At 39.7% G+C, this 17,566-nt stretch overlaps 2 protein-coding genes across 4 annotated transcripts; both read left to right on the plus strand.

The window, feature by feature from the left end:
* Positions 1 to 440: 440 nt before the first annotated feature.
* Positions 441 to 6,395, plus strand: LOC4328274 (sucrose-phosphatase 2-like). The gene is made up of 9 exons (NM_001409317.1): positions 441 to 576; positions 2,295 to 2,363; positions 2,459 to 2,758; positions 2,872 to 2,973; positions 3,128 to 3,322; positions 3,420 to 3,707; positions 3,985 to 4,171; positions 5,830 to 5,876; positions 6,034 to 6,395. The coding sequence occupies exons 2-9, from the start codon at positions 2,304 to 2,306 to the stop codon at positions 6,124 to 6,126; spliced, it is 1,272 nt and encodes a 423-aa protein (NP_001396246.1). The 5' UTR covers positions 441 to 576; positions 2,295 to 2,303; the 3' UTR covers positions 6,127 to 6,395.
* Positions 6,396 to 9,462: 3,067 nt separating this feature from the next.
* Positions 9,463 to 17,025, plus strand: LOC4328275 (protein SEMI-ROLLED LEAF 2-like). Of its 3 annotated transcripts, none has more exons than XM_015768112.3 (19): positions 9,463 to 9,864; positions 10,419 to 10,493; positions 10,912 to 11,027; positions 11,207 to 11,321; positions 11,412 to 11,540; positions 11,861 to 11,908; positions 12,421 to 12,602; positions 12,680 to 12,876; positions 12,968 to 13,254; positions 13,441 to 13,590; positions 13,685 to 14,146; positions 14,253 to 14,402; positions 14,664 to 14,739; positions 14,903 to 15,030; positions 15,296 to 15,487; positions 15,611 to 15,742; positions 15,819 to 15,941; positions 16,180 to 16,398; positions 16,570 to 17,025. In XM_015768112.3, exons 1-19 carry the CDS (start codon positions 9,700 to 9,702, stop codon positions 16,729 to 16,731), a joined length of 3,108 nt encoding a protein of 1,035 aa, XP_015623598.1. In that variant the 5' UTR covers positions 9,463 to 9,699; the 3' UTR covers positions 16,732 to 17,025. The 3 variants fall into 3 exon arrangements, with proteins under 3 accessions (XP_015623598.1, XP_066164105.1, XP_025879280.1); XM_066308008.1 differs by having other exon boundaries at positions 9,547 to 9,864; positions 13,832 to 14,146; XM_026023495.2 differs by having other exon boundaries at positions 9,566 to 9,864; positions 11,202 to 11,321.
* Positions 17,026 to 17,566: the final 541 nt, after the last annotated feature.

A 17,566-nucleotide genomic window follows, 5' to 3' on the forward strand; every position in this document is an offset into this window, starting at 1 on the left:
CTCAAAAGGTTCCTAAAAAAACACTCAAAAGAAAGGTCCTTTTTGCAAATCTCCGCCCATTTGGAACTTAATGTACGGAAAAAGATTTAAGTCTTTATGAAAAATGCTATGCATCTTTCACCCTTGTCCAATCTAGACCGCCTATTTATGATCGGATGGTCATAGAAGATCCAAAGGGATCGGCGTTTTTTTCTCCGATCCCCTGGAGTGGAGTCAATGCTCCGAATAGAGCGAGGGAGTTGGAGTTTTCTTCTCCAAACCCCTGGGAGTCAAGAGGGGCTTTTTCACAAAACCTCCGGCCTATTGGGCCTTATCGCCTTATCGGGTATGTGCCGCTCAAACGGGTACGGGCAAAAGGCGTGGGCCCGAGACACGCGGAGCCCTCCCTCCGCAATGCAACGGCATCTTCTTCTTCTCTCTCCCCTCTCCCCGAGACAACCAATCGCCACCGCACACACCTCTCCCTCTCCCTCCTCCCCCGCGCGCCCCGCGGCCTCCGCCACCCGCGCCCTCGCCGTCGCCGCCCCGTCCCGTGCCTCCTGCTCCCTCCGCCGCCGCGCGCGCGGCGCGTCGCAGGTGTGATCTCCCCGCCCCTCCGATCCCTCCTCCTCCTCCGTCTACTCCAGATCGATCGGTCTCTTCTTCGTCCTGCGGGAGGCGGCGGCTTTCTCGCGGTCGATTTCTGATCCGCACGCGGGTTCTGATTTAGCGGGGTGGTGTGCATTTCTTTCGATCGGCGGTGCCGTGCATTTTGTTTGGGATTTGGGAATTGTGTGGCGATTATTGCGTGTGATTTCGTATGAATTACTGTGTTATTCCTACTGTTTCGCCCAAGACAAAAATAATAGGGTTAATTGGATCCATGCCATTATAAATTTTATGATTTTGAAATATGCCACTACTATTTACCTATTTAAAGTCATACCATTACAATTTAGTAGATATTTGAGAAATACCACTGCATACCTCTTAGATGCATAGAAATTTATTTTTGGACCAAATTGCCCGTGCTTTCTTCCTCCATCCCTTTCTCTCTCAACTCCTTTTCCTCCCATTCTCTGCCTGATTTGATCATCTGAGTTCCCATTACAAGCATGGTGGAGAGACCTAGCGGGCAACGTCGAAGAAGTCAAGTGCAGCTGCTAGCACGGTGCCATCATGCCGCCGCCCGCCGCCGTGTCACGTGAGCCACCCAACACCGCCCATATCAATTTTGAGAAAACACGAAGAAAAAGAGAACAAAAATGCACGGATGAAAGAACATGTCTCTACATTTGCCTACTAGTACTATGTACAATCAGTAAACGAGCTTCGAGAACACATCAGCGGCCGGCACCGGCGTTGACGCCACCGCCGTATCTCAAATATGTCCAAGGCCGACAGCCGCTGCTGGATTCATGCCGACCGGGTCAGCTCCGATCCAGAGAGAGATGGGAGGAAAGGGAGTAGAGAGAGAAGGGGATGGAGGAAGAAGATAGGGTTAATTTGGTCAAAAACAAATTTCAGTGCATCATAGGGGGTAAGTAATGGCACATCTCAAATATGTATTAAATTGTAATGACATGACTCCAAATACACAAATAGTAGTGGTATATTTCAAAACCGTAAAAATTATAATGACATGAATCCAATTAACCCAAAATAATAATAATGTTGAGAATCATGTGCTCCTCGACACGCGTCGTCCCGTGTTCTTGAAATCACAGACAACATGGGTCGGGTCTACCTAACATCATAGTATTCCTATTCGTGGGCCACGTGTTTTTTTTTACCAAATCACTGTGCTTGTTTCACTATATGTTCTGTAAAAAATCGATGATTGGTAAATACTCCCTCCATCCCAAAATGTTTGACGCCGTTGACTTTTTTAAAAATGTTTGACCGTTCGTCTTATTCAAAAAAATTAAGTAATTATTAATTCTTTTCCTATCATTTGATTTATTGTTAAATATACTTTCATGTATACATATAGTTTTACACATTTCATAAAAGTTTTTGAATAAGACGAACGGTCAAACATGTTTAAAAAAGTCAACGGCGTCAAACATTTAGGGAAGGAGGGAGTAATAGTTGGTATCAAAGCTGACCGGAAATTTGTGGTGTGGCCACAAAATCTGTAATTCCGTCCACCGTGGCATTTTCATTGGCCCTTTTGCTTTCTGACTGAAATGGTTCAAACTCCTTTGAGGCACTGATGCAACATCTGAACTGAACACAGTGTATAGTTTTTAAGTGATTTTAGTGCTTTACCCAAGATTTTAACACCTTTCCCAATTTGGCAACCATCTTTGCAGGCTGGTAAAATGGATAAGCTCAATGGTTCTGCGCGTCTCATGATTGTTTCAGATCTTGACCATACAATGGTGTGTTTCTTTCAACTCATACCTTGGATTTGTCCAGCGCTAATCATGACATTTTGTATATCTCATTAATGCTCAATCTTTTTGAACTTTTGCAGGTTGATCATCATGACGAGGAGAACCTGTCATTGCTTAGATTTGGTGCCCTGTGGGAGTCTGTTTACTGCCAGGATTCTTTACTTGTATTTTCGACTGGAAGATCACCTACCCTGTATATGGAATTGAGGAAAGAGAAACCTATGCTAACTCCAGACATCACTATCATGTCTGTGGGCACTGAGATAACATATGGTGAGGAAATGGTTCCTGATGATGGCTGGGTGGAATATCTGAATAATAAGTGGGACAGGAATATTGTTGTTGAGGAGACAGCAAATGTTTCCGAGCTGAAACTTCAGGTATGTTCAATAACTTGCATGGTTGCTTTCTTTTAATTTATAACCATTTTGATAATTTGATGACTAATTAATAAGCAACAACACTTTATTGCTGTACATTTACATGGATATAGGTAGAGTCGGAACAGCGTCCACATAAGGTCAGCTTCTATGTTGACAAAAAGAGTGCTCAGGAAGTGATAAAGTCTCTCTCTGAGAAGTTGGAGAAACGTGGGGTGAGGAAGCATTTGTCTTGATGTGGCTCAGCTTTGAATAATTTTTTCTCTAAGAAACATTCATATTTTGTTTTCAGTGTTGGACCGTTTCTTAAGAAACATCCATCCATGTTTTGATTTCATGTATGATTAACTGGTATTGTTTTGTTCTCAGCTAGATGTTAAAATAATCTATAGCGGTGGCCAGGACCTTGATGTATTACCTCAAGGTGCTGGAAAGGGTCAGGCACTTGCATATTTGCTCAAGAAGTTAAGCTCATGTGGAAAACCACCCAATAATACTCTTGCTTGCGGTGACTCTGGCAACGATGCAGAATTATTCAGCATCCCTGGTGTACATGGTGTCATGGTCAGTATGCAATAAATTTTGCATGAAGTAGCGAACAAAGTTCATAACAGATTGAATGTGTGCTTACTGCAATTACAAAGTTTTTTCAAATGTTTAGGTCAGCAATGCCCAAGAGGAACTACTTCAGTGGTATTCAGAAAATGCGAAGGATAATCCTAAGATAATTCATGCAACTGAGAGGTGTGCTGCTGGAATCATACAAGCCATTGGACACTTCAAACTAGGACCTAATGTTTCTCCCCGAGACGTGGATTTCCCTTATGTCAAGGAGAACCCGGTAAAGCCTACGGATGCTGTTGTAAAGTTTTATGTTCTCTACGAGAAGTGGCGTAGGGCTGAGGTTCCAAAGTCTGATTCGGTTACACAGTATTTCAAAAATATAACTGTAAGTATGCAGCTTCTCACTCTGATTTTGTTCTGTAAAAAATAACTTGGTTTACTTTTGTCAAAAATTTCCTGTCTTACCTGTTTATATGGCATAATGCTTTAGCTTATAAGGCTAAGGAGCAATATACCTCCTTTGGCATGCACATCTATTTCAAAGTTTCTGAGAGCATTCTAATCTTGAGAAAATGTTGTAGTTTCATCTCAAAATGATCATGGTAATGACTTGTTATTATAGTGACTTTACAAACTAATATATTTTATTTATTGTGTGTTAGCATGCAAATGGAGTTATTATTCATCCTGCTGGGCTTGAGTGTTCTCTTCATGCATCAATTGATGCATTGGGGTCATGTTACGGTGACAAACAAGGGAAGAAATACAGAGCATGGGTGGACAGACTGGTTGTCTCACAATGTGGTTCAGAGGGTTGGCTGGTGAGATTTAACTTGTGGGAGTTGGAAGGTGAGTCCTTAGAATTCTGCCAAATAACTGAATTAGCCTGTTATGCTGTTGTATGCACCTTTTTCAAAATAAATTAGTGTTCATTTTCCCAGTTTTAACTTGTTCTATTACTGTCCCCTTAATAGTTTTCTATTAGATCATGGCCCTCCTGGTCTACAGAGTTCTAATTTCAACAGAAAAATGTGCTGCATGATACTGGATATGGTCCCACTGTACTCATTTCAATATAAACTATTGAACTCTCCTATCTTTTCGCTTATCCACTTGGTCCAGACATCCCAGTCATCTACTATTTTCTGCCACTCAAATCCTGATGGATTGAAGAGGAATGGAGCGAATAGCCAAGTGATAACCAAGAACCACATTGATGATGTCAGAAGTATATAGGCAGTCGAATCCGTAGCAACATCACCATACAACTGATAGACTACTAGCAGTAACATCAGCTCAAGTCCTTTCACAAAATGGCTTCTGGAGTACATTCTGTAATTCTCAGCAAACCTTACATGGCGAACAACAAAACCTCTGCCAGTTGCTCTATATTTTGCACCACCATGGAGAATTGTGCGGCCAAAATAATGTGACTTGGTCCCAAGGTAGAAAGTGAAGAACACTGAACAGAGCTGAAGCTGCATGATTATGAAATCCCCCAGGGCGCTTCTGAAACCTCTTTCTAGTCCAATCCCCATAAACATTGGCAAGGCCATCAAAAGACCTAGCTGCACAATAGACTGAGATCCCATAGCCGCTTGAAGTGCACGATTCCCTCTCATCCGTGCTTGCTTCATAATTGCAAACTCAAGTCCACTTAATGCTAAGTAAAGTCTTCCGTACAAGAAAACATACACTATTATGACAACCATCTGCACAACATTAAGACAAGAACATGATAAAATATGCATGACGGCCAACTGTACAGTAACAAACAAGGTTCAGATGTTCATTCAATGAAGCGACACATGAGTTACATTAACTTGCCTTGTTCTCTGCACTAGTGTTTAATAGAGAACACAGGGCAGTTGAACAGTGGACATGTGATTATTTGCAGTTATGGAAGTTTCTGAAAATCCTATTTCTCTAATTAATATTCAGTGCATAAAGGAAAGGCCAGTCTCATTTGGCTGCATAAGTTATCAGCATACAAATGCAATATGTAAGCAGTAAATTCGGCATCACAGAACTAGTGTTACCAGTAAATCCAATACATGGTTTGCAACATATGTACTGATGTGAGAAAGAAATGAATGCGGAATTAGGCTGCATATCTGGTCCTTTAGTAAACAATCAACTACTTGTGCTATCAGCTTATCAGCACAGCAGTATCTTTCCACATAAAATTTCAATGATTTCACCTGATATGTGGTATTGGGGTTCACCGTTCTCCAAGCATTTCAATGGGATGAGTTCACATTTTCTGCATTATAAATTAATCCGAACTTAGGCAACAGCAAAGTTTTGAGCATCACACCAAAGCATATCCGATGGTCAGGAACTCAGGACAACCTTGGATTAAAAAAAAACATAGTCTTTTCTTTTAGTTGTGCGGGCCGCAATACCTTAACTTTTTTTTTCTTTTGACATGTTCCCATTATGTTATATAATTAGTTTTTGGCATATATGATCCTCAACTAATTGTATAAATAATGCTGTAATGCCAGGTGATGTGTGGTCGTGTTGTCTGACAAGTCTTGCACTGAATGCGAAGGTAAGCATCATCTATGTTCAGTCCGAAACCTATCTATGCCTCCTATACATATGCATACATATCATTAATTCATTTGACATTTGTACCATGTAACGTGTTTACATAAACTGAAAAGGTGGGCTAACTTTGCTTTCTGTTTTTGGTTTCATGATCTCAGCCTGAAACCCCCGAGGGCTTCGTGGTAACACACATCCACAAAACATGGCTCAAAGGGTACTCATCAGCGGATGAGCAATCGTCCAAGCTTTAGAACCTTTTCTGCACCTCCGTGTGCACATGGAAGGAATTTACTCGAGGATAAATAATGAATCTTCTCTTGAGATTACTTCCTTTTCTTGTCTATATTGTCAATTTTGTTCAAAATACTATGCTGGAGGATTCCCAGAGCCCCAAATTAAGTTTGACACATCCTTGTTTGATGTGTAAGATAAATCATAAATGTTACTGTATATCTCATGATTATCATGAGCGCATAAAGCAAAACTACTTCACTTGAATATATGTTACTAGTGTTCTTCCATTCATGATCTACAGTTCTGACCAGTTGCTAATGTGGAGTTAACATGCATTTATCGAGTCTAGACTCTAGAGGCTATACAAGATGGGATAGGTATGCACAAATCTTAAGCGAAATCGTGCTATAATGGTCCGTTTGGTTGGAGGGAGTTTTCAGGAGGGATTGGGAGTTTAGAGGGATGAGGCTATTAAGTGTTTTGTTTGGTTAGGAGACATGAGAATTTTGGTGAGATAGGATGGGGAATTGAGGAACTCCCTTATTTTCAATACCTGGGTAGGGGTAGGTAATTGGGAGGGAATTCCTCCTTTCCTTTGTCTAAGCAAATCTCAGCCATCGTTTTTATTAATGACCTAATCTCCAACTAAACTCTCTATCAATTTCCATCACCTCTACCAAACAAGATATTGGGATTAAAAATCAAATTCTCATCTTAATCCCATCATCAATTCCCTTGTAAATAAAATTGCCCCGTCGTTCCGCAATTCTTGTCACTAGTAACTAGACAGTGTAACTTAAATTTTGATTATATTTTAACAATTTAACAAATTTCAAAATATATGTAGAAGTAAACTATGCGACTTTCATTCACAATCATTTAACAATTAGAAATTTCTATATTTCATCGAAAATAGAAACCAAAGTGATTTATCTATATGTTATACCAACATAATCTTACATTAAGATCCATATTTCGTTCAATAAATTAGATCCATAACTCTGTCGATCAAGATCTCCACTAAGGATGAACTATAATAAGCATTCCCAAAATGTAACAAATTAGGTATGCATTCTATCTTAAATTCATAATACTAGAATATTATACTAATAAAATATGTTCAATCAAATCTTATGCTATTATATTTTAGGATGAAGGAAGTAGTGGTTAGCAGTAAGAGATATTGTGAAACTAACGGAGGATGATACTATTCAGCACTGTGGTCGTTAATCGTGTTTGAAATTTCGGTTCGAAATTTCTGAATTTTCGGCCCCCACCGGCAAGCACAAATCTCCCCGAAATTTTCAGTTCTTTGTCAAATATTTGTAAATTTGGTCAAAATTTGTTTAAATTCAGTCAAAATCTCTACTATTACAAAAATTGAAAATGTTTTTGCCAGTACTTTGGTACGTCATCCGTGTATAAGTTGGTTTTTTAAGTTCGTTCGCCTTTGGAAATACAAATCCGTATTTAAGTCGGGTTTTAAGTTCATTTGCTTTTGGAAACACAGAAGGAGTTGTATAAGAAATCCATTTAAGAAAACTCACATGCTAACTTGAGATGATCGAACTCCTAATTGTAGCTCATGATTTTCTAGAAAAATATATATCCAAATTCCAAGCTAATTCTCATAGTAAATTTCATCTTAACTAAACTGTATAACAATAATAAAATTAAAATAGCTTTTACTCGTTGCAACACACAACCATTTTTTCTAAATATTCAAAAAAATCAGCAAAAAAAACCAAAATTTCGGTGATTCCCCTTTTTTCGGTCTCCACCGGAAAAAACCAGGTTTCGAAATTGCAAACCATAGTCATCAACAATCGAAGCACTGAAAAAGTAATATATCTATATCTACTATTATAAAAGTTTAAGATATTTTTGCCGGAGTTTTTTCGTACGTCGTGAAAATTTGCGTTCGATTTCTATTAGGCTTGGGCTTGACTTGTCCGTGTCACGCAGAATCCAGAGGCGCGATGGAGATCGAAGGCAGATTTTGCGTCATGTCTTGACTCCCGATATCTCACGTCTCAGCGTCACCATCTTTTTTTTTTCGTCCGCTCCGTGTTGTCTCCGCCTCGTGTGTCGCATGGCCCACCGGACCGTGCCTTTCCAGATCATTACTGATCATGTTTGCAGTTTGCATCGTCTTGCATGCGATGGAGAAAAGCATGGCGTCACTGATCATGCCGCATTGCTGCTGACCGCCAAGAATTGATTTGTCAGATGAGAGTTTCATGTATGCGTGCATGCAGCGTGCACTAAAGTTATAGCCATTAGTATGGAACTATAGTTTATGCAAATGAGTTACACATCCCAAATTAAATTAAAGAAGAAATATTTCGGTCATTACTCCCAAATCTATATTTTCCACTTCCCCGGAGCTAAATTTCATGTATCAAATTTGCATTCAGTATCCATCTATCTATACTTAATTAAAAAAAAATCGTAAGACTTCCGATGGAATTTTCGTCTGCTACTCGACTCTCATCATCTCGTGTCATCACACATTGTGCCATCAATTGTTACACTACATCCGATTGAAATCTCTACTATTATAAAAATTGAAGATATTTTTGCTGGTATTTTAATACGTCATTTGTATTTGAGTCGGTTTTTAAGTTCCTCCGCTTTTGAAAATACAGATCCGTGTACGAGTTGGATTTTAAGTTCGTTTGCTTTTGAAAATACAAAAGAAGTCATATAAGAAATTTCTTAAAAAAAACTTGCATGCTAACTTGATATGGAAGTCAGATTCCTAATTGCAGCTCATGATTTTATAAAAAAAAAATCCAAGCGAATTCACATCGTAAATTTTATCCTAGCTAAAACCGTATAACAATAATAAGATTAAAATAATATTCACCCGTTGCAACGCACGGGCATTTTTCTAGTACTATTATAAAAATTGAATATGCTTTTGCCGGTACTTTTGGTACGTTATCCGTGTTTGAATCGGTTTTTAAGTTCAATCGCTCTTAAAAATACAGAACTGTGTTTGAGTCGGTTTTTAATTCTGTTTGTTTTTAGAAATACAAAAGGAGTCATATAAGAAATCTCTTTGAAAAACTTGCATGCTAACTTGAGACGATCAAACCCCTAATTGCAGCTCATGATTTTGTAAAAAGAATATCCAAGCGAATTTCCACAGTGAATTTCACCCTAGCTCATGATTAAAGTAGCCTTCACCCGTTGCAACTCAGGGTTATTTTTCTATTATATATATATATTTAAAAAAAAATCCGCACACAAAATCTCCGCGTACACATCTCACAAAAAAAAAAAGCGCGTAACAGGGAGGTGGGCCAGCCTAGAGGAAGTGGGGAAGCCGACGACCCCACGTCTCGCCAACACAAAACCAGAATAATCGCCAAATGCGCGCACCTCCCGCGAACCCCGTTGTCCTCCTCCTCGCCACCTTCGCCTCCACCGATTCCATTTCCACCCCCACGTCTCGATCGCCGGCGGACGGCGGAGGCATTTCCGCCCGCCGCCGCCGCTCCCTCTCTCCGTGCGGCAGCTTGAAGCGCGCTTGCGCTTGCTTTGATTTCTGATTTCTGATTTGTGAGGGGGACGAGGAGGAGGAGATGGGCAGCGTGGGGCTGAACGACACGGTGTCAGGGGTGGTGTCGAGGAAGGTGCTCCCGGCGTGCGGTGGCCTCTGCTACTTCTGCCCGGGCCTGCGCGCCCGATCCAGGCAGCCCGTCAAGCGCTACAAGAAGATCATCGCCGACATCTTCCCCGCCACTCAGGTCCTCTCTTGCTCTCTGCCAACCGCTTCCCCCCGCCCCTGTAGATCGTCATGTCCTGGAAGAAATGCTTCGATTTTAAAACGCGAATATTAGGGAAGGACCTAATAGCAAATAATTAGAAGAGGTGAGGCTTCGAACTCAGGTCGCTTAGCCCACCATATCGTGGAGCTAGCCTTTCTCGAAATGCTTCGATTTTTGTAATCCCTTGGGAAGATTGGAGCGCGGATTGCGATCCCATTATATTTTGCTATATGCTCGATTATTGTCTTTTGTTTTTTGGTTTGCTCAATTCACAAGGTTGCCCTTCCCCTTAATAGGTTATAGTCTCCAGTTTTTCGAGAAATATATTTTTAGATAATGAAAGCTTGTATTGAACCCGGTCAATTACATCAAGGTGATACGATTCACGAAATATATAGTGCCATGGCCTACATTGCTCATCTACATGTTCTAGTAGCTAATGCCTAGTGGCCTACATTGACACATTGTTCTACTAGTTTTTAGTTGCATGGCCTACATTGCTCATCTGCACCGCATGACTTCTTGTTCTGCAGGACGAGGAACCGAATGAGAGGAGGATCGGGAAGCTGTGTGAGTATGTTGCTAGAAACCATCATCGCGTGCCAAAGGTGCGGCCATCGACTCCGACTCAGACTTTATCTATTCATCCAATTTCTACTGCGCTTTTTATTACAGAAACTCTGCATAGAGAAAGGCTGTTGTGTTAGAAAAAGAAGTAGTACTATAAGAACAGATCATCTAAAACATGTTGTAAACTACTACAGTGGGTTCTTTTATATCGGATACTCCTCTTTTATTTTGTTGTTTTTAAATGGATATGACTTGGGAGGAACTATGTACATGGTATAACAGGTTACTAGTTATACTTAGTTTTTTCTTCAGACACAACAGTTATTTTCATTGTGCTCTAAGCTAGGGGAACTCTTGTTCATTACTGTCTGATTTGCATGATAATCGTCCTGTACACTCAGAATGATTTGTAGTTGCCATTTGACTTCCATTCTCTTGCATATTGCATCTTTGCAGATTACAGCTTACTTAGAGCAAAGGTGCTACAAGGAGTTGAGAAATGAGCAGTATGGCTTTGTGAAAGTAGTTGTGCTAATATACCGCAAACTACTTGTCTCCTGTAAAAAGCAGATGTGAGCCTTTGTTTTTCACATTCAGATTACATTGCTGTGACCAGTACCAAATATATCTCATTATATACCTGTAAATTACGTTCAAACAGATGTGGATTTCAAACAGAAGATACTTTCCATTACCTGTAAATTATTTTCGAATAGCTACAAAAATCTAAAAACTGATTTCCTCAGTGCAGGCCATTACTGGCAAGTAGCGCATTGAGCATCATATGCACTCTTTTGGATCAAACAAGACGGGATGACATGCGGATTATAGGTTGTGAAACCTTGTTTGATTTTACCGTCTCTCAGGTATTGCATTTGTATAGTCTGTAGCGGATGCCTTTCTTTGCTCAAAGATCTGTTTCAAACAGCATCTTCTGATCTCTGATTTGATTCGAGGTGGACGGCACATATCAATTCAATTTGGAAGAACTTGTTCCAAAACTCTGTGAATTAGCTCAGATAGTAAAGGCAGAGGAGAAGGATAACATGCTCCGTGCATCAACCTTGCAAGCCCTTTCAGCTATGGTATGTCTCCCTGCAACCTGCATGATATTGTTTAATGTGATGTTATCTTTGCTAAAGCTAAATATTCTGCTAGAGTTAAGGACCCTTCTTAGAAGTATATAATGCCTTGTTGCATCAAAACTATACTTTTACATTGTATTCCACTGAAATCATGAGGTTGTCACTAACATTGTTGACATTCAGACTTGCCTTCTCTTGTAATTTATAGAGTTGTTAATCTAATAATTGCAAACAGAGTTGTTAATCTAAGCATAGCAAACTTCTTTCACCAAATATGATTCTTCTAATATTGACAGTTTTCATTTTCTTGTATTGAACAGATTTGGTTTATGGGCGAGTTTTCTCACATATCCTCCGCGTTTGATAATGTAAGTGGATGGCAAAAATTGTTGAATTAGTGCTGTATAAATATGCAAAGCCTTCTCAAATTGTTATGAAAATAGATGCACAACGGAGACACGAATTTTATGTGGAAAACCCTTGCGGGAAAAAAACATAGGCGCCAGCTAGCAATGATCACTATAGAGGAATTGGATACAGACGCAGGGGATACATTTGGCTGTCGCACCCTCCCCGTGTGACTTACAAGGGATATATATAGGAGAAATCTAGGAGTCCTAATAGGCAAAGACTCGAAGTCCTAATAGGAAACTAATCCTATAATGCGGAGTCCTATTAGAAAACTAATCCGAATATATTGTGGGCCCAAAATTCGGATCACATATTTAACACAAATGTTGTGACACATATCTCTCTATGGAAGCTTGCTCAGAGTACTATTTGGTGCCATACACGTTTGTCTAGAGGGAAAATGTGGGTTTCTTTTGGAAGCATCTTGATATCTCAAACTTATATTATTTATTTTCACTATATCTGCTAGGTTATTCAAGTAGTGCTGGAAAGCTATAACCTTCAAAAGATGCAAAATGACAATATAGACAGTGAAGCTCCAGGCAATCGGTGGGTGGAACAAGTTCTTAAAGCAGAGGGCAACGCCACCATCTCTAGGATACCTTCTTGGAAGAGCATAGTTGATGACAAGGGAGAGCTTCATCTACCTGCGTAATATGACTTTCTTTGGTCTTTTCTTACTTCATCTTGTTTCATGGCCACATGTTTAGCCGACTCCTGTGCTGCAGGGAAGATGCCAAGGATCCTAACTTTTGGTCACGAGTCTGTGTGCACAACATGGCCAAGCTGTCCAGGGAGGCAACAACATTCCGTCGTGTTTTGGAGTCCCTATTTCGTCACTTTGATAATAATAATTCATGGTCTTCCCAGAACACACTTGCCTTTTGTGTTCTTTTGGACATGCAAATATTAATGGAAAACCAAGGTTCTCTATTTGCATCCCTTTTTAGGCAACTGGATTTAGATATTTGATGCGCACATGAAAGTGTTTACTCATTTTTCTTTGGTTTCTGCAGGGCAAAACATTGACTTGATGATATCAATACTGGTTAAGCACCTTGAACACAAGTCTGTACTGAAGCAGCCAGAGATGCAACTCAGTGTCGTGGAGGTTATAGCTTCCCTTGCAGAACAATCAAGAGCTGAAGCATCAGCCGCAACCATAGGTGCTATAAGTGATCTTATTAGACATATGAAGAAGACATTGCATGTCGCTCTTGGCAGCAGAGATTTGGAGGTCATAAAGTGGAACGACAAACTCCGGAATGCTGTTGATGAATGCATACTCCAACTGTCAAAGAAGGTCCTTTACTCTTGAACTGAAACTTCTTTTGTGAATTGTGACATTCTGCTTGCTGTACTTTGTCTTCATCCCTTACAGAATTCCAATCAGATGCTTCCTAGTGTGGTAATAGGCTGTATAAATTTCATTGTTATTGGATTATAATGGTAGGAACATACGCCTTACTATGTTGGTATTATTACACAGGTTGGTGATGCTGGACCTGTTCTTGACATGATGTCTGTGATGCTAGAGAACATCTCCCGCACTCCCCTTGTTGCTATAGCAACCACATCTGCCGTTTATCGTACAGCCCAGATAATTACTTCTATCCCGAATTTGTCATATAGGAATAAGGTATGTTGTGGAAACACAAATATTAAATTTGAATTTATATTATCCAGCAACACTTGTATTTGTTTGGAAGCTCACTCTCCATCATATTTTTCAGGTATTTCCAGAAGCACTCTTTCATCAGTTACTCTTAGCAATGGTTCACCCTGATCATGAAACTCGTGTTTCTGCACACCGCATATTTTCTGTTGTCCTTGTCCCGTCTTCTGTTTCTCCCTTCTCTAAATCAACATCTCCAAATCAGCTTGTGAAGCATGATATTAAGAGGACTCTCTCAAGAGCTGTCTCCGTCTTCTCGTCTTCAGCTGCTTTGTTTGATAAATTAAAAAGGGACAAAGAGTCCTTCAGAGAAAAACCACAGGATGGAAGCATGAACAGACTTTCGCATGCTGCTGACAATGATACTTCTACAGTCAAGGACATGCCAAGCTCGCGAAGTCGAAGGCACAGCTTCAAAGTTCCTAATTTTTCTATGAAAAGGGTTGCTTCATTGTCTCTGAAATCTCCCATGTCCCCAAAGGAATGCCAAAATACCTCGGCCGAATCATGTAGTGAAACGGTATTCTCGTGTGGAACCTGATCTCAATCTCGTTTTCAATATTTAACAAGCTAGTAACATTTGAGCAAAAGGAACATCTATTTAACTATCTTCTGTGCACTTTCAGGAATCAACTTTGTTGAGACTAAGCAGTCGTCAGGCCACACTTTTGCTGTCATCTATTTGGGCTCAAGCAATTTCTCCTAAAAATACTCCTCAAAATTATGAAGCTATTGCTCATACTTACAGTTTGCTTCTGTTGTTCTCGGGATCAAAGGTACTTCTTGTTATGTTGTATTATCCACCTTACATATATTCTTAAATGTTTCCAGTCAACAAAACTGTAAATTTGATTATATGATCATATATGAGAAATTTATCATGCTGCATGTAACATCCTTCATTCCTGTCCATATTGCTGTTATTCTCTATCCAAGACTCATTTGTAATATTTGTAATGGTCTTTCCACATCTAATACTTAGCTTCATTACCCTGTTTTATCATATTTTTTTATGTTTTATCTTTTTGCTCTTCCAGGCATCAATCTTTGAGGCTCTTGCTCCAAGTTTTCAGGTGGCGTTTTCCTTAATGAGTTATTCACTAGAAGGAACAGGTAAGGTGGTTAATCATACTGTCTAGCTTCAGTACTGATACTATATAAGTTCTTAACTACCCACATAGGATGAAACTCTAGTGGATGATATCTTAGCTATTACTAAAGTACGACTGAGTTAGTTCCTTGATAATTACCTAACCATTTTAATCTTGCTTTTTAGATTCATTGCTGCCATCTCGCCGTCGATCCTTGTTTACTCTGGCTACATCTATGATTATGTTCTTTTCAAGGGCTTTCAATGTGGCACCTCTTATCCCGATCTGTAAATCAATGCTCAATGAAAGAACAGTAAGTCTGATAAAAATGTCTCATCTCTTCAGCTCTTCTTTTTGTATAATTTGCCTGGTATAACAGAATACAATTGTTTTTTCAACAATTGACAATTTTGAGGAGGCATTTGGTAATACCTACATGGATTGTACCATTGAGGCATCAACCATACTTAAATCTTTCCATGTTGATTTTCTAACGGTGTTTGTTGCTTTGATATATGCCCTCTTTATTTACCATACAAACTTAATAGCTAAACTTTATGTATTGCTTTTGTTGGCAGATGGATCCATTCCTTCATTTAGTACAAGACACCAAACTTCAGGCTGTGAAGGACTGCTCAGAAGAAACCTATGGATCACCAGAGGATGATAATAATGCACTGAAGTCTCTTTCAGCAGTAGAACTAACTCAGAGTCAATCCAGAGAATCCATGGCCTCTACAATCATGAACAACATAAGAGATTTACCAGATGTAACATTCCATATTTTCTTCCAAAGGATCTCTTATATTGTTTGAATCTTGCTTCAGAATAGAAAATCTGTTTGAAGCAAACCCTATGCAAATTTTACTGACAATTATTTCCAACCTCTGCAGTCAGAATTACAAACTATAAGAAGTCAACTGCTAAGTGACTTCTCCCCTGATGACATGTGTCCAACAAGTGCTCTCTTTTTTGAATTAACTGTCAGAAATCCAGGTTGTGATGAGGATTCTAGCAATCAAGAGGTAATATGAATCCTACGTATTATATCTTTCTTTTGTTCTTCTTCTTTTTCCATCCTGACCACTAGGAAATGAGCAGGATGTGCTGATCAATATGGCAAATGACAATGACACCTTTGGGGAAGTCTACGAAAATACAGAAGCTACTACAGCATCTGTGCCCACAGCAAATCTTCTGGGTATCGATGAGCTTCTAGAATCAGTACGTTCTTCTTGTTTCCATCTATCACTCCCCTCCTTTTTTGCTCTTATGTACTAGTATATATTTAACTGATTGAACTTTAGCGTGATTTTAGCCAAAAATCGCATAGTCAGACCATGAAGAAGTACTGAATTTTTAGCTTCTCTCTTTCATGTGGCTGAAGTAAAGAACCAAAACCTAAGGCAAAAACTGTCTGACACTGACATGATCAACTTATACCTGTACATGCTTTCTACAGGTTGTCACTGATGCACCATCTCAGACTGCAAGATGCTCGGTGTCAACGGCCCCCAACATCCCATTCAAGGAGATGACTAACCAATGCGAGGTTCTTTCGATGGAGAAACAGCAAAAGATGTCCGTGCTCCTGAGCTTCAAACACAAAAACCAATCAAATGTCCTGCCGATCAATCAAGCTGACAACACGGGAGCAGTCCATATTTCCTCTGACGACCAGGTGCCTAAGTTCAGAACAATTTGCTTGATACTATCATCTTTTCCTCTTTGCCCATTTTACCAATGCATATCAGTCTGGAATCGGGAGAAATGAAACAAAAACTACAAGTATCATGGAATGGGACGCATAGATTAGTTTTACTAATTCTTAAACCATCTTGTATTGCTGCAGAATACGAACCCTTTTCTCCAGCAAAGCCTTGATGGCTACCCCAAATATGTTGCTGATGGTGAGGCACTACAGGTAGCAGCTGATGATGTGTTCCAGCAGCAATTCTTGAAGCTGCCAGCATCAAGCCCTTACGACACCTTCCTCAAGGCCGCTGGCTGTTGACACTCCAGGGGCCATGCTGCTAAGACAAGACATGTACTGATTAATTGTGGACACTAAAAAGTCTGCAATTGTATTGTAACCAGTGTATGAGTGCAGCCTCTTCTTAATTGCAAGATGTAAATCTCCTCCTATTGTCAATTTGTCATGTTCCGATCCAACGGCTGGGAAGGAACATCGCATTCTCCCTGCTTTTGTTTGTGCAACGGTAGAGGAATAGTTTGAGAAGTTCAAACTATGGTACGAAACACATAATTTAATCCATACAAATCGATAACCTTATTTTCTTCTTGGTTTGATCGTGCCGTGTCATGTCTACATGTCGGCCAAATTTTGTTTGGCTCAATCTTATAAAGATGTTAATAAAGATAGATGTACATATTTACGTTCACAGGAATAAGTGTGTGTAAGCGTCTACCTTTGTACCGTGGAAAATAAAGTTTCGTGGATTGCTACACATGCTTTTCTTTTAAAAAAGTTTGCAAAACTTTTATGAACAAAACTCTTATCTATTTGATTTAATTAAACGAGAGTTCAAAATATCTAGATTTACTTATAATTTGCGAAATCATTGTTTTATAAAAATTCTCTAAGAAACTTCACGTATAATACTACAGCCTTTTCCTTCGGATTAAACAAGAAACGGCGAGACGACGACCAAGTACAATAGCCACCTTACCAGATCGTGTTTAGAGAAAGAGAAGAAAAATAATCATTAATTAATCCGGATTAAGAAACAGGAGAGTGGGTGACCACCTAATGCTCCTCTCCTTGTGCCGTCCGTACATCGTGTGACGATTTCGTACCTGGCGTCGTCTTCTATCCAAGGAGAAAAACA

The sequence above is a fragment of the Oryza sativa genome, chromosome 2 (assembly GCF_034140825.1).
Source record: "Oryza sativa Japonica Group chromosome 2, ASM3414082v1".
Lineage (NCBI taxonomy): Eukaryota > Viridiplantae > Streptophyta > Magnoliopsida > Poales > Poaceae > Oryza > Oryza sativa.